The sequence below is a fragment of the Ranitomeya variabilis genome, chromosome 6 (assembly GCF_051348905.1).
Source record: "Ranitomeya variabilis isolate aRanVar5 chromosome 6, aRanVar5.hap1, whole genome shotgun sequence".
Classification (NCBI taxonomy): domain Eukaryota; kingdom Metazoa; phylum Chordata; class Amphibia; order Anura; family Dendrobatidae; genus Ranitomeya; species Ranitomeya variabilis.
In genome coordinates, this window is record NC_135237.1 from 440,575,513 (window position 1) to 440,591,279 (window position 15,767).

The following is a 15,767-nucleotide window of genomic DNA, read 5'->3' on the forward strand; positions in this document are numbered from 1 at the left end:
TTTTTTATTATTTTTAAACATTCTATCTTTTACTATAGATGCTGCATAGGCTGCATCTATAGTAAAAAGTTGGTCACACTTGTCAAACACTGTTTGACAAGTGTGACCAACCTGTCAGTCAGTTTTCCAAGCGATGCTACAGATCGCTTGGAAAACTTTAGCATTCTGCAAGCTAATTATGCTTGCAAAACGCTAGTTTTCTGCGGGTATATGCATGCCTAATTCTGCATGCGATATACCCGCGGCAGGAGGCGCAGAATTGCCGCGGAAATTTCCGCGGCAATTCTGCAACGTGTGAACTTAGCCTTAAGGTTATTTGGGGAAAATGGGAGGGACTCCTCTCCAATATACAGGAAGAGGATTGGGAGGACGTTCTCGAGTCTCCGGTGAGGGTATCTCCATCAGTTAATAATAGGATGATCCAGTTATACATAATGCATCAAACTTATTTAACTCCGACACGGCTTTATAAAATGGGTCGATATCAAACATCAGAGTGTCCGAGATGTCACTCATAGGATGCAGATTTTACCCACATGATATGGAGATGCCCTATTACTTCTCACTATTGGAGGGAGGTGACATCCCTACTAACTTCGCTGTTATCGCTTCCTGTTCCCCTTGACCCATTAATCTGTATATTTGGAGTGTGGGAGGAGGGGACTTGGGATCATTACACTGAGATCCTTTTGCGGGAAACCCTTTTTATGGCACGAAAGGCATTGGCACTGCGGTGGATGGGGAGCTCATGCCCCTCCCGGAGAACTTGGATTGACCTGGTAAATTCGGTCATCCCATATGACCGCACACTGTATCAGAACAGGGGGTGTCCGGGAAAGTTTGAAAAAATTTGGGGTAAATGGAATTCTTCCCACCTTACTCTGTAGTTACAACATGTTTGGTGTTGGTGGTGAGTGGGGACATGGCATGGGCGACAGGCACGAGGTACTGCGGCGTATTAGTAGTTAGAATAGAGATAGGTACAATATATGGCTCATATCTCTATATGTTACCAATAACAAAGCTTTTACTTTACAGTTTCAAAAGAGCGTTTATTACAATTGAAACATTATCCTATTATATGCTTACCAATATATGATTTAATTGTATTGTTTATTATGTTCAAGCTTTTGGAAACAAATGTATACGTAACGTGATTCATTTTGTTATTAATAAACGAATTAAAAAAAAAAAATTGTTCAGGGGCAAATACTTTTTCACAACACTACAAGCTGCCCCCAGTAACCGGTGAGCCCGTGTAACCAGACACCCATGAGCAGCAGCACAATGCTGTATGTACAGTGGTTAGGTTACGTATCCATCTTCTGCCGCCGTGACCGGCACGTTCTGACTTCAGGACAATGAAACAATAGTCACTCACTGGTTTCAACAGTCAAGGTCACATTCTCCACATCATTTACATCAGAAGTCACACAAGTTTCAATGTTTTTTTAGCTAAATTGCTCAACACAGCGCACCCTATCACCTAACTAATAGATGCGGAAAAATGCCATTAAATAGACTGTGGGGGTGAGAGTTAGGAAATAAAACCAGCCGACAAAGCAGATTGGGAAATATTAACTCTTTAATGACTCAGTTAACTAGAAAACATTATTGCGATTGTATTGTTATTTGCATCATAAAGATATTTACTGAAAAGCTGTCAAATATATGTACATGGAGAAGCACACCATTTCTGGCCATTATATGACTGGGAATCTGAAATTTTCCTCTCTGCAGGCTCTACGGTAACTCTAAATTTTTAGGTTCTGTCTGAGACTAGTGGGTTGGAGATTAGCTGCTATGTCGTCTCCAGGAGACATATAGCACACAGAGAAGCAGCAGCATAAGGACAATATACAGCAATACTGAGACATGTAGCTGTGAATCCAGCACTGGATGTGAGGTAATTCACCTTCTAAAGAAGCTGAAACAAAAATCTGTTTCTATGCCCATTATCAACTCTCCATACAGCTCAGTCCTCCTCTTCCCACCCAGACACCCCACTGAGCTTGCAGTCTCTTACTTTCACCAATATGGATTTGAGCTGTTTTTCACACTGACTAGCGTTCAGGAGGTGAAGATCACAGGAGAAGAAGTGGCTCATAAGTGTAGAAAGAAGATTTCTCAGATTTGATATTACAAACTTTCTTATATTTGCACGTTCAGCTGATTTCTGCAAAGTTTGTTAGAATAGTGATCATTGAAATGAAAATATTGAAAAAGTACTGATAAAACCGTAATTAAATTTCTTTCCATATAAAATGAAGCAAATGCATATCATCAGCATAAAATAATGTGCATGGGGAGCATTCCTAGTGGATAATATTTTTATCAGCCAGTGCCACAGTGCAAAATAAGTATATTACAATTGGAGGAAATGCGCTCGATCACAATGATCAATAACCATCATTGTAAATGGGCGCATTATATTAATACTAATCATACAACACATTACAAGGACTGATCATATAACACGTAGTACACAGGGAGGAGATTGGGACCCTACATCGATTCCTTGAAAGTGATCATAAGACAGGACAGGAAACCAACATGTAATAATGTACATTTCCTGGCACGGCTTTTTCCATACGCAGAAAAATCAATGGATGTCAGTAGGCAAAGTCACACTCCGTATCTATTTTCCTTCTTACATGCGGTGTAAAGCCATTTATTCTGCATAATAAACTGAATTATTAACCATGGCAGGTCTTTATAGAATAGAAATAAAACCAGTCCAATCATAAGATGACATGATGTACCCAAAAAGAAGAGTTTCACCATCAACAGAAGCAACAAATTCAGAGGATGTGGTAACCTCGGATTCCCTGTGCGCACACAGCCCCATTCCCGTATACTTACCCCCTAAGAGACCCTTCTGTCATGGCTGCTGGTAAGTGGAAAGGTAAGTCCAGGTACACACAAAATAGTTTTGTGGTATTTTGTTTGGTAGACGCATTTCGAAGTTTACATACTTCTTATGTATGAAATGGAGGGCGCAACATACAGTAGCTAAACACAAAAATGTGATGTGGTTTAAAGGGAATCCGTCAGCAGGATTACATCACCTAAATTATTGATATGTAGCTCTTTCATAGGCAAGTCGAGCCATACCTTTACATGACCAGCACGTTACTGAGAAATCAGCGATTGAATTTATATACAAACGTGGCTCAAGAGCTATGATAGATCTGAAGCCTCTGTCACTCCAGCTCTATTTCCTACCCAGCACCACCTCCTGCTTGACTAACTGCCTCTTAACTGTGTGACTTCAGCCAAAGGAGCAGTCAGCCAAGCAGGAGGCGACGAAAGCGGCGCTGGGCACTGATAACTGCACTGCAGATTCTTCTAGGTCAATTCATTATACAGGAGTTTTCAGTGTATAAAAGAATATATATATATATATATATATATATATATATATATATATATATATATATATATATATATATACATATACATACACACACACACACAATTCATAAAGGAAAAGTCAGCTCGTAATGGAAAGGGTAAATATTAAATATTCCCAGTTCTCTCAGTAACTGGCAGACAACATACCAGCCATTGTCCGTCACAATTAATTTGGGTATGTCTCGTGACAAACTTATATTTCACACGGAAGCAAAGGTTGAAATAACGCCTGTCCAGAGGATTTTGCATGTGAATGTAGAAAGGCCGCACACGTCTAGTCGAAATGTGGCCAGAAGACTGTATACCACGTCCTTACAGCCACATGGAAGAATTCACAAGTCTGCAGTCACAGTAACTGCAGACTTTCATGCAAAAACCAGACAAACCCTTTAAGTATTAAAAAAAAAAAAAAAAGGCCTCAAAGGTCAAGATGAGGACCAGTGCCTAGAACTAATAGCGGCTGCAAAGCATAGCTCCGGCATTGGCAGACTCCGCATATCCTGTTATGACAGGGTCGCCATGTAGTACAACATTTCCAATGCAGAAAATGTGCGGCACACAGCCTCTCCTGCCAGAAGAATACGGCTTCCGGAATTGTCAAAATCATATTTATAGGACCTTCAAAATATGTCTAATTCATACATTTCCAAGGAACTAGTTATCTGCTTTTATTATAAAGGATTATTGGCGCCAGACGTTTAGGTGGTAAACCTTTAGCTGGTTGGCACACCACTGGAACCACCTAAGATATCTACAATGAGGTGTCCCTCACCAACCATGGTGACAAGGACATTGTATTGAGCAGAGATCTGGTATATGTGCTGTCCCACAATTAACTCTATGGGAATTACAGAGCGAGAGCGAGTCCTCTGACCTGGAGAGTTGTGTGGGGCTCCCAATGGGCGGACTGCCATTACCATTTACGCTGTGTATAGATAACGGGATGGTTTTACATGGAAGAACTATAAATTGCTTATGAAGCCTAATATTGAGAGATACTCTTTGCAATCCATCATTATGCAGGGTCCCCTTTAGTGCACCCATATGCCCCTTTATTAACCAGTTCAACATAAGGGTAAGTTCACACAGGGCGGTTTTGCTGCGTTTTTTATGCTAATTTTCAGCTGCTTTTTACAGTACCAGCAAAGCCTATGAGATTTTAGAAATCTCATGCACACACATTGGTTTTTTGTTTGATCAGTATTTTGTGCTTTGCTGCATTTTTTTTTTAACAGAGCATGTCACTTCTTTCAGCATTTTTGCTGCATTTTTTCACCCATTGACTTGAATGGGTGTTGAAAAAAACGCAGGTATCATTATTTGCTCCGTTTTTGCTGCTGAAAATCCAAGGACATTAGCATGGACAAAGAGGAAAAAAAAAGGACCATAAAGCGCACCACATACGCAACAAAAAAAACGCACCAAAAAAGCACCTAAACCTGCGTTTTTGCCGCAGCTTCTTTCCTGCCAAGAAGATCAGGTTTTGCTGCAGAAAAAAAAAAAGCAGCAAAAACGCCCTGTGTGAACTTACCCTAAGTGTGGTGGGCCACTCCATTTGCAGGACATTGCTGATACAGAGTACTTATAGTAGTTTTCTCTAGCCAGTAGAATAGGTGCAGACATGGTCACTGTTCAGCACCTGTTTGATAAAACAGTTTCTGGGGTCTCCCTACTAATAACAATGCATATAGTAGGTAATTAATGATGAGCAAGTGTTATCGGAGCATACTCTGGTCCTAATCAAGTATTTTCGGCATGTTCGAAAAAAATGCTCGAGTCACCGCGGCTCTATGTCTCGCAGCTCTAAAACAGCTGTTGAACAGCCACGAGACATGAAGGTGCGGTGACTCGTGCATTTTTTTCCAGCACGCCGAACATACTCGATTAGGACACGAGTGTGCTCGGATAACACCTTATTAGAGCAAGCTTGCTCATCACTAGTAGGTATCCATCAGTTACCCCACCCTGATCTTTAGCACACCCATGAGAGCAGCAGGAGAACAAGTGGGATAATACACAATCATGATCCTGCCACACTTGCTGAAATAAGAAAACGCCAAAGCCGGCATTCAGTGTCGGGGTCAAGACAGGGAGAACTATTGTAATAACGGTGACTGACGTCAAGAGTCCGCAGGGCTGTCTCATACGTATGACCGTGCTATGCGCTAATATGAGCGAGTATACTCTGAGCACAGGCGCAGTGCTGGATTACAGAAGAGTGCACTACTTCTGAACGTCATCATTTGTGTCATACGCAAAATCTCCATCACTACACAGTAGCCATACAAAACATTACTTTATCAATTACTTTATAGAACCATGTTAGATTAAAAAAAAAAAAAAAAAAAAAAAAAAATCCACAATACGGTTATAATGATATAAAAGAGGAGCAACCTCAAAGTGTAAATATGGGTAAGAGGACGACGACCATTAATTAAACAAAGTTTACAAATAGATAATCGTATATCCACGCTAGAAATAATCCCTCTCTTGTTAAAGTGAAACAATGATCAAGGGCACCTCTTTTATAATTATCAGATATTTCTGGTCCTATATTAAGATTTACCTTATGAAGCACAGTAAAATCTTCCAAATCTTCTAACGCCCACTGAATTTTCAGCAGATTAGATCTAGTTAGACACAGATATATGCTAAGAGATGGAAGTATATTATGTAGTATCCTTCAATGGTACGCAGGCACATACATATTAAAACGTGTTAAAAATCATAAACACACAGAGGAATTTCCTAGAAGAGAGTTTTCGGTGTCGCTAGGAGATGTTTACCTCTTGTGACTCAGCTCCTCGGCTCTTCAATGATTCTCCGTGCAATGGATCCAGGTATGAGAAGCGGTGTGTTAGCGATGGGAGTGCGGGTAGTAAGCACTGCCCCGGCCGGCGGCAGAACTCACCAAAGCCGGCACTCGTTGTTACCAGCATGGAGTAGATGCGCGCTGTAGAGAATAGCCGCTCGGTTCACTGACAGTGCAGGACCTTGCGTGACGTCACGGTCACGTGATGGCACACGTGACTGGCTATGGATAGCGCAATGGACCAATTCCAACGCGTTTCGGAATAGACGTATTCCTTCCTCAGGGATGGTCCATAGGAGGATCTCTGCACTTTTATCTACAGTCGCGATCACCTGACTCCTTCATGTACTAAAACCAAACAGCTCGATTTCACTATTTAAACCCTATGGCATTAAAGTGTCCAGTTCAAATATCATCCTGCTTTCCTCTCTTGACATCTGTTTGATGTAGTTACCTTTTCGTCAACTTTTATTCACTATTTTTAAGCCCGTGATTGTGGTACCTTTTATTGTACCTTCATGTTCGGTCAGAAAGTGTTTCGATAATGGATGGCCTTGGAATTTCTTGTCTATATTCCTCAGATGTTCCTTTATTCTTATCTGCAAAGGCCACTTTGTTCTCCCTATATAGAGTTTATTGCATGGGCATTTTATGGAATAAATAACTCCTTCGGTGTTACAGGATATGTAGTCCTTAATTATCCACTCATTTGGCCCATTTGAAATCGATAGTTGTTTTTTGCAGTTTAGTTGCTTACAGGGTTTACATTTACGGCATGGATAGAATCCCTGACACATACGGTAAGGAGCATGGATCATCAAGGCTTGTGGATTTGGGACCGTGGGAGCTACTTTATTTGCCAAGTTATTGGCCTTTCTATATATGAACACTGGATGTTCTGATATTTTTTCTCCTATGATTTTATCTTCTTTTAGGATATCCCAGTGTATGTTTACTATCTTTTTGAGTAGATGAGTGTTGGCATTAAATTGTGTAATTATAGGAACTACATCTAGTGTTTTCCGATTTTCTCCTTTTTCTTTATTTTGTAGTCGTTGGGTTCTGAGTAGCCTTTCGACTAACTGTTTTGCCCTGGATAGATGGTTCTGAGAGTAACCTTTCTGGACAAATTTAGTGGTCAGGGTTTCCACTTCCCGGTTAAAATCCTGTGTATTTGAACAGTTCCTGTGGGCCCAGATGAATTGACTTCTCGGAACATTCATCAACCAACTGGGAAGGTGACCGCTTTTTAGGGATATGTAATTGTTGGCATCAGTAGGTTTATGGAAAGTCTTGGTATGAATTTTGCCGTTGTCAATAAAAATAGTTGTCTAAAAAATTAATGGATTCGGAACTGGTGGTGCCCGTGAAGTTTAAAAAATATTAGTTTTTATTTAAATTAGTAATAAAATCGGACACTGAGTCAGGGCCCCCAGAAAAAGGAGAAAAGCGGAAAACACTAGCTGTAGTTCCTATAATTACACAATTTAATGCCAATACGCATCTACTCAAAAGGATAGTAAACAAACACTGGGATATCCTAAAAGAAGATAAAATCATAGGAGAAAAAAAAATATCAGAACATCCAGTGTTCATATATAGAAAGGCCAATAACTTGGCAAATAAAGTAGCTCCCACGGTCCCAAATCCACAAGCCTTGATGATCCATGCTCCTTACCGTATGTGTCAGGGATTCTATCCATGCCGTAAATGTAAACCCTGTAAGCAACTAAACTGCAAAAAACAACTATCGATTTCAAATGGGCCAAATGAGTGGATAATTAAGGACTACATATCCTGTAACACCGAAGGAGTTATTTATTCCATAAAATGCCCATGCAATAAACTCTATATAGGGAGAACAAAGCGGCCTTTGCAGATAAGAATAAAGGAACATCTGAGGAATATAGACAAGAAATTCCAAGGCCATCCATTATCGAAACACTTTCTGACCGAACATGAAGGTACAATAAAAGGTACCACAATCACGGGCTTAAAAATAGTGAATAAAAGTTGACGAAAAGGTAACTACATCAAACAGATGTCAAGAGAGGAAAGCAGGATGATATTTGAACTGGACACTTTAATGCCAAAGGGTTTAAATAGTGAAATCGAGCTGTTTGGTTTTAGTACATGAAGGAGTCAGGTGATCGCGACTGTAGATAAAAGTGCAGAGATCCTCCTATGGACCATCCCTGAGGAAGGAATACGTCTATTCCGAAACACGTTGGAATTGGTCCATTGCGCTATCCATAGCCAGTCACGTGTGCCATCACGTGACCGTGACGTCACGCAAGGTCCTGCACTGTCAGTGAACCGAGCGGCTATTCTCTACAGCGCGCATCTACTCCACGCTGGTAACAACGAGTGCCGGCCTTGGTGAGTTCTGCCGCCGGCCGGGGCAGTGCTTACTACCCGCACTCCCATCGCTAACACACCGGTTCTCATACCTGGATCCATTGCACGGAGAATCATTGAAGAGCCGAGGAGTGGAGGAGCTAACTGAGTCACAAGAGGTAAACATCTCCTAGCGACACCGAAAACTCTCTTCTAGGAAACTCCTCTGTGTGTTTATGATTTTTAACACGTTTTAATATGTATGTGCCTGCGTACCATTGAAGGATACTCCATAATATATTTCCATCCCTTAGCATATATCTGTTTCTAACTAGATCTAATCTGCTGAAAATTCAGTGGGCGTTAGAAGATTTGGAAGATTTTACTGTGCTTCATAAGGTAAATCTTAATATAGGACCAGAAATATCTGATAATTATAAAAGAGGTGCCCTTGATCATTGTTTCACTTTAACAAGAGAGGGATTATTTCTAGCGCGGATATACGATTATCTATTCTAATTTTACTAAACGACACAGAGAAGTGGTACTGTGTCATTACCAGCTGCAAGAATCTAATAGAGCAAGCACCACTGGTCTTTAGATATTTACTTTGAAAGTTTGCAAATGTTTAGCGCTCCCAGAGTAGCAGAAACAGAAAGTGCAGCAACAAAAAAAAAAAAAACAAGGCGTTAATTAACCCCATCAACCACCCCCCGAAAAAAAAAGTATTCAATACACTGATATAAAACCCCTGACAATGACTGAGTCATTAGTGGATTTACTATTTAGGCACTGAATATTTCTTTACATCAGAAAATTAGCCAGGAAGTCATTACTGAGACACAAAGATGGCAGTGGCGGCCCTCTATCAATAATCATTGAGATCCACAACAAAAAAGGCCCCGTACAACCACATCAATGAGAAAAACACAAACAGTATGTTTTCTGAAATACAGAGAGGCAAACTGTAAAAAAAAATATTACCATCTGGTTAAGGGTTAAAATATATGAAGGAAAAAAAATAATGCTCCAGTCACACAACAAGGTGCACACACAGCTGCTTCCGTCACCCCGTGGCTCCATAGTAAGTCCACTATACAATTTAAGGGGGTTACCAAACTAGTAAGTTACCCCCATTATTTGGGATAGGGAACAACTCACTGATCACAGGGGAACCCGATAATTGGGACCCCACGGATCCCAAGGGCAGGGCTCTGGAAACCAGTGATCAGACTGGTCTAGAATGGCGCGGAGATGCCCACGCTCAACCTTCGCTCCATTCATTGTCTATGGGACCTGCTGGAGAAAGCCAAGGAGAGCGAATGGAGCAGAGGTCAAACCTGCGGAGGTCTGTAGAGCCCCGTTCTCATGATCACTGGGGGTCCCAACACCAATGATCAGTAAGACATCCCGTGTGCTATGGACTGGGGATCATTTGAGATTTTTAAGTTGATTTTCCAGCTTTCTAAAAAAATATTTAAAAATACAGCTGCAAAGAAAAAAAAAAAAAGAAGGAAAACCCATCTTCCCTCTTCTTTCCCTGCAGACGCTCTGGGGTCCTCCGGGTCTCTTCACGTCAGCAGTCACGGTCTGTACCACTGACATCATGGCCCCCATTGGCGAGTGGTTATAGCAGCTTTAATAGATGGGCAGCGAGGCCAGTGACTGGCTGGGTGGGTCACATGTAGCCCCCTTGTACACACAGGCCAGGAGGCATGGGAAGAAGAGCTGAATAACATTTCTTTTTCCGCTTGCTGACATCTGCAGCAGTATTAACCCCTTATCAATGTGAATGGGGTCATAGGCTATATAGGCACATTTTAAGGGGCACACAGCAGGCTTTTGGAGCCAAGTTAACCTTTTGGGTATGTGCACAAGTTGAGGATTCCATTGCGGATTTTTCAGCGCGGAATCTGAAAAATCCACTGGTAAAACACCCTGTGTTTTACCTGCGGATTCCTATAATGGAGCAGGTGTAAACCGCTGCGGGATCCACACAAAGAATTAACATGCTGCGGAAAATAAACCACAGCGTTTCCGTGCGGAATTTTCCGCAACATGTGCACTGCGGATTTGGTTTTCCATAGGTTTACATGGTACTGTACAACTCATGGAAAACTGCTGCGGATCCGCAGCGTCAAATCCGCAACGTGTGCACGTACCCTTTAGCTTATAGATGCCCCTGTTGTACACGCGCACCAATTAGGGATAGTCCTGCCCTTCTGGGCTCCTCCAACCTGTAGTGACGGCGGTGTAGTAGGAGCGTGTACCCCCTAAGCTCTAGTCTCACCTTCATATATGAACAGAATATAGGGTATAACATGGGCACTGGATCTGGGCACAGCAGAGCAGGACAATCCCCCCACTTTCTTCAGACTGGACCGATCATAGTTCCAGTAACAATACCCAGGAGGACTGGCACTAAACATGATACATGACCGGACAAATGACAGCCACTATCTCCCGTGCCCGTCATCTGCCGCTGGCTACTTTACCACACAGCCAGCAATGCCACATCCTGCACCTACTGGGCATCCAGACTGGCTCCATCATACAGCAGTATACAGTGCCCATGTCTGGAGAGAAATCAGCATGGCACAGCTGGACAATGGTGCCCGCACACTGCACATCTGTACCCGGTCTTATTCCTTACAGACACATGGCAGCTGCCATGGAAAGTGTGAGCAGCTTGGAGTCCATGGCAGAGGGCTCTGTGCCCACCCTGGCAGGATCGGTGTGCATGTGCCAGCAGCGCCCCCTGCCATGACCTATAGGCAGTGATATAAATAGCTAGGGTGCGCAGGCTGCGGGCACCCAGTAGGGCAGACACACAGGGGCACATGCCAGATCCTGTGCGCATGCAGGGTATGTGTGTGCGCATGTAGGGTGTATGTGTGCAGTGTATGTGTGCATATGCAGGGTATGTGTGTGTGGATATATGTGTATATATGCAGGAGATATGTGTGCAGTGTGTGTACATGCAGTGTATATATGTGTGTGTGTAGATGCAGTATATATATGTGTGTAGATATAGTGTATATGTGTGCACATGCAGTATATATATATATGTGTGTGTGTAGATATAGTGTATATGTGTGCAGTGTGTGTACATGCAGTATATATATATATATATATATATATATATATATATATATATATATATATATATGTGTGTGTGTGTGTGTGTGTGTGTGTGTGTGTGTGTGTGTGTGTGTGTGTGTGTGTGTGTGTGTGTGTGTGTGTGTGTGTGTGTGTGTGTAGATGCAGTGTGTGTGTATATATATATATATATATATATAGTGTGCAGACACTCACCGCTCTCCAGCCGGACGAGCTGCGGCAGCCGGTAACTGCTCACCAGCAAGTCCAAGGGGAACGAGGCCGAGCTCCACTTCACATCCTTCAGCGAGGGGCCAGCCGGCTCCATGTTCTTCCCCCGGCCCCGTATAGGGGGACACAGCAGGACTAGGGGCTCCAGGGGGCTGATCTAGTGCACCGTCCTCAGCCGCTCGGGGTCATGCTGCTGCCCGCGGTTGTGCCCGGTCCTCTCCTGCTCGGTGCCCGCTCCTGTCCCGGCCACTTTGGCTCCAGTTGCTGCTCTGGTTGTCGCTCCCTCCTGCGGGGACTAGAATACACCATACCCGCGCTGACTAATCAACAGGGTGTGCGGCTCCGGGAGACGCCTCCTCCCCTGCCCAAATCCCACTGCAAGGGGAACACTTCCTGACATCCACAGGCGGCTGCGGGAGCGGAGGGAAGGGGCAGAGTCTGCCACCTAGTGCTGGGAAGGGGGACTTCAGCGCCGTTCACATGGAGAACCCAATGCTAGCGCTGGCGACTACACTGCGCATGGTGTATACCTGTATGACCTCCTGTATAATGCTATATTCTCATCTATATACTCATCTATATACTCAGCCATACACTGTACAGTGCGCTCTATATACTCAGCCATATACTCATCATCTGTATACTCAGCCATATACTCATCATCTATATACTCATCATCTATATACTCATCTATATACTCAGCCATATACTCATCCATACACAGTACAGTGCGCTCTATATACTCAGCCATGTACTGTACAGTGCTCTCTATACACTCAGCCAGATATTGTACAGTGTGCTCTATATACTCAGCCATATACTGTACAGTGCGCTCTATATACTGAGTCATATACTGTACAGTGCATCCTATATACTCAGCCTTATACTGTACAGTGCGCTCTATATACTCAGCCATATACTGTACAGTGCGCTCTATATACTCAGCCATATACTGTACAGTGCGCTCTATATACTGAGTCATATACTGTACAGTGCGTCCTACATACTCAGCCTTATACTGTACAGTGCGCTCTATATACTCAGCCTTATCCTGTACAGTGCGCTCTATATACTCAGCCATATACTGTACAGTGCGCTCTATATACACAGCCATATACTGTACAATGCATCCTATATACTCAGCCATATACAGTACAGTGCGCTCTATATACTCAGCCATATACTGTACAATGCATCCTATATACTCAGCCATATACTGTACAGTGCTCTCTATACACTCAGCCAGATATTGTACAGTGTGCTCTATATACTCAGCCATATACTGTACAGTGCGTCCTACATACTCAGCCATATACTGTACAGTGCGTCCTACATACTCAGCCTTATACTGTACAGTACGCTCTATATACTCAGCCTTATACTGTACAGTGCATCCTATATACTCAGCCATATACTGTACAGTGCATCCTATATACTCAGCCATATACTGTACAGTGCGCTCTATATACTCAGCCATATACTGTACAGTGCGCTCTATATACTGAGTCATATACTGTACAGTGCGTCCTACATACTCAGCCTTATACTGTACAGTGCGCTCTATATACTCAGCCTTATCCTGTACAGTGCGCTCTATATACTCAGCCATATACTGTACAGTGCGCTCTATATACACAGCCATATACTGTACAATGCATCCTATATACTCAGCCATATACAGTACAGTGCGCTCTATATACTCAGCCATATACTGTACAATGCATCCTATATACTCAGCCATATACTGTACAGTGCTCTCTATACACTCAGCCAGATATTGTACAGTGTGCTCTATATACTCAGCCATATACTGTACAGTGCGTCCTACATACTCAGCCATATACTGTACAGTGCGTCCTACATACTCAGCCTTATACTGTACAGTACGCTCTATATACTCAGCCTTATACTGTACAGTGCATCCTATATACTCAGCCATATACTGTACAGTGCATCCTATATACTCAGCCATATACTGTACAGTGCGCTCTATATACTCAGCCATATACTGTACAGTGCGCTCTATATACTGAGTCATATACTGTACAGTGCGTCCTACATACTCAGCCTTATACTGTACAGTGCGCTCTATATACTCAGCCTTATCCTGTACAGTGCGCTCTATATACTCAGCCATATACTGTACAGTGCGCTCTATATACACAGCCATATACTGTACAATGCATCCTATATACTCAGCCATATACAGTACAGTGCGCTCTATATACTCAGCCATATACTGTACAATGCATCCTATATACTCAGCCATATACTGTACAGTGCTCTCTATACACTCAGCCAGATATTGTACAGTGTGCTCTATATACTCAGCCATATACTGTACAGTGCGTCCTACATACTCAGCCATATACTGTACAGTGCGTCCTACATACTCAGCCTTATACTGTACAGTACGCTCTATATACTCAGCCTTATACTGTACAGTGCATCCTATATACTCAGCCATATACTGTACAATGCATCCTATATACTCAGCCATATACAGTACAGTGCGCTCTATATACTCAGCCATATACTGTACAGTGCGCTCTATATACTCAGCCATATACTGTACAGTGCGCACTATATACTCAGCCATATACTAATGTACAGTGCGTCCTACATACTCAGCCATATACTGTACAGTGCGTCCTACATACTCAGCCTTAGGCCGGTTTCACACGTCAGTGGCTCTGGTACGTGAGGTGACAGTTTCCTCACGTACCGGAGACACTGACACACGTAGACCCATAAAAATCAATGCATCTGTTCAGATGTCATTGATTTTTTGCGGACCGTGTCTCCGTGTGCCAAATACGGAGACATGTCAGTGTTCGTGGGAGCGCACGTATTACACGGACCCAATAGAGTCAATGGGTCCGTGTAAAACACGGACCTCACACGGACATTCTCCGTCTGGGGTCCGTGTGCGTGCAGGAGACAGCGCTACAGTAAGCGCTGTCCCCCCACATGGTGCTGAAGCCGCGATTCATATGTTCCCTGCAGCAGCGTTTGCTGCAGAGAAAATATGAATAATAGTTTAAAATAAAGATCTATGTGTCCGCCGCCCCCCCACCCCCTGTGCGCCCCCCCCCGCTGTTCAGAAAATACTCACCCGCTCCCACGTTGGCTGTCACTCCTTCCTCTCTGCCCCCATCTTCTCCTGTATGCGGTCACGTGGGGCCGATCATTTACAATCATGAATAGTCGGCTCCGCCCCTATGGGAGGTGGAGCCACATATTCATGACTGTAAATGATCGGCCCCACGTGACCGCATACACTAGAAGCCGCGGCCAGACCAGGAAGCAGCGAGGGAGGCGGGTAAGTATTTTCTGAACAGCGGGGGGGGGGGGGGCGCACGGGGGGTGGGGGGGCGGCGGACACATAGATCTTTATTTTAAACACTGTTATTCATATTTTCTCTGCAGCAAACGCCGCTGCAGGGAAAATATGAATCGCGGCTTCAGCGTGATGCAGGGTACCACACGCGTGGGTACCACACGCTCCGTGTGGTACCCACTCGCCATACGGGCGGCACACGTGTGCCGCACGTATGGCCTACGTGAGTTCCCAGGCACACGGACACGGATAACTCCGGTACCGATTTATTCCGGTACCGGAATTATCTGGACGTGTGGGACAGCCCTTAGGCCGGTTTCACACGTCAGTGGCTCCGGTACGTGAGGTGACAGTTTCCTCACGTACCGGAGACACTGACACACGTAGACCCATAAAAATCAATGCATCTGTTCAGATGTCATTGATTTTTTGCGGACCGTGTCTCCGTGTGCCAAACACGGAGACATGTCAGTGTTCGTGGGAGCGCACGTATTACACGGACCCAATAGAGTCAATGGGTCCGTGTAAAACACG

At 43.5% G+C, this 15,767-nt stretch overlaps 1 protein-coding gene across 2 annotated transcripts in view; it reads right to left on the minus strand.

The window, feature by feature from the left end:
- Positions 1-12,348, minus strand: part of GAREM1 (GRB2 associated regulator of MAPK1 subtype 1) — a 160,416-nt gene extending 148,068 nt beyond the window's left edge. The window contains exon 1 of one of the 2 annotated variants that reach the window (XM_077270419.1): positions 11,879-12,348. In XM_077270419.1, coding sequence (XP_077126534.1) covers positions 11,879-11,990 — 112 coding nt within the window. In that variant the 5' untranslated portion in view covers positions 11,991-12,348. The remainder of the gene's footprint in view (positions 1-11,878) is intronic. The other variant, XM_077270420.1, reaches the window with a different exon arrangement.
- Positions 12,349-15,767: the final 3,419 nt, after the last annotated feature.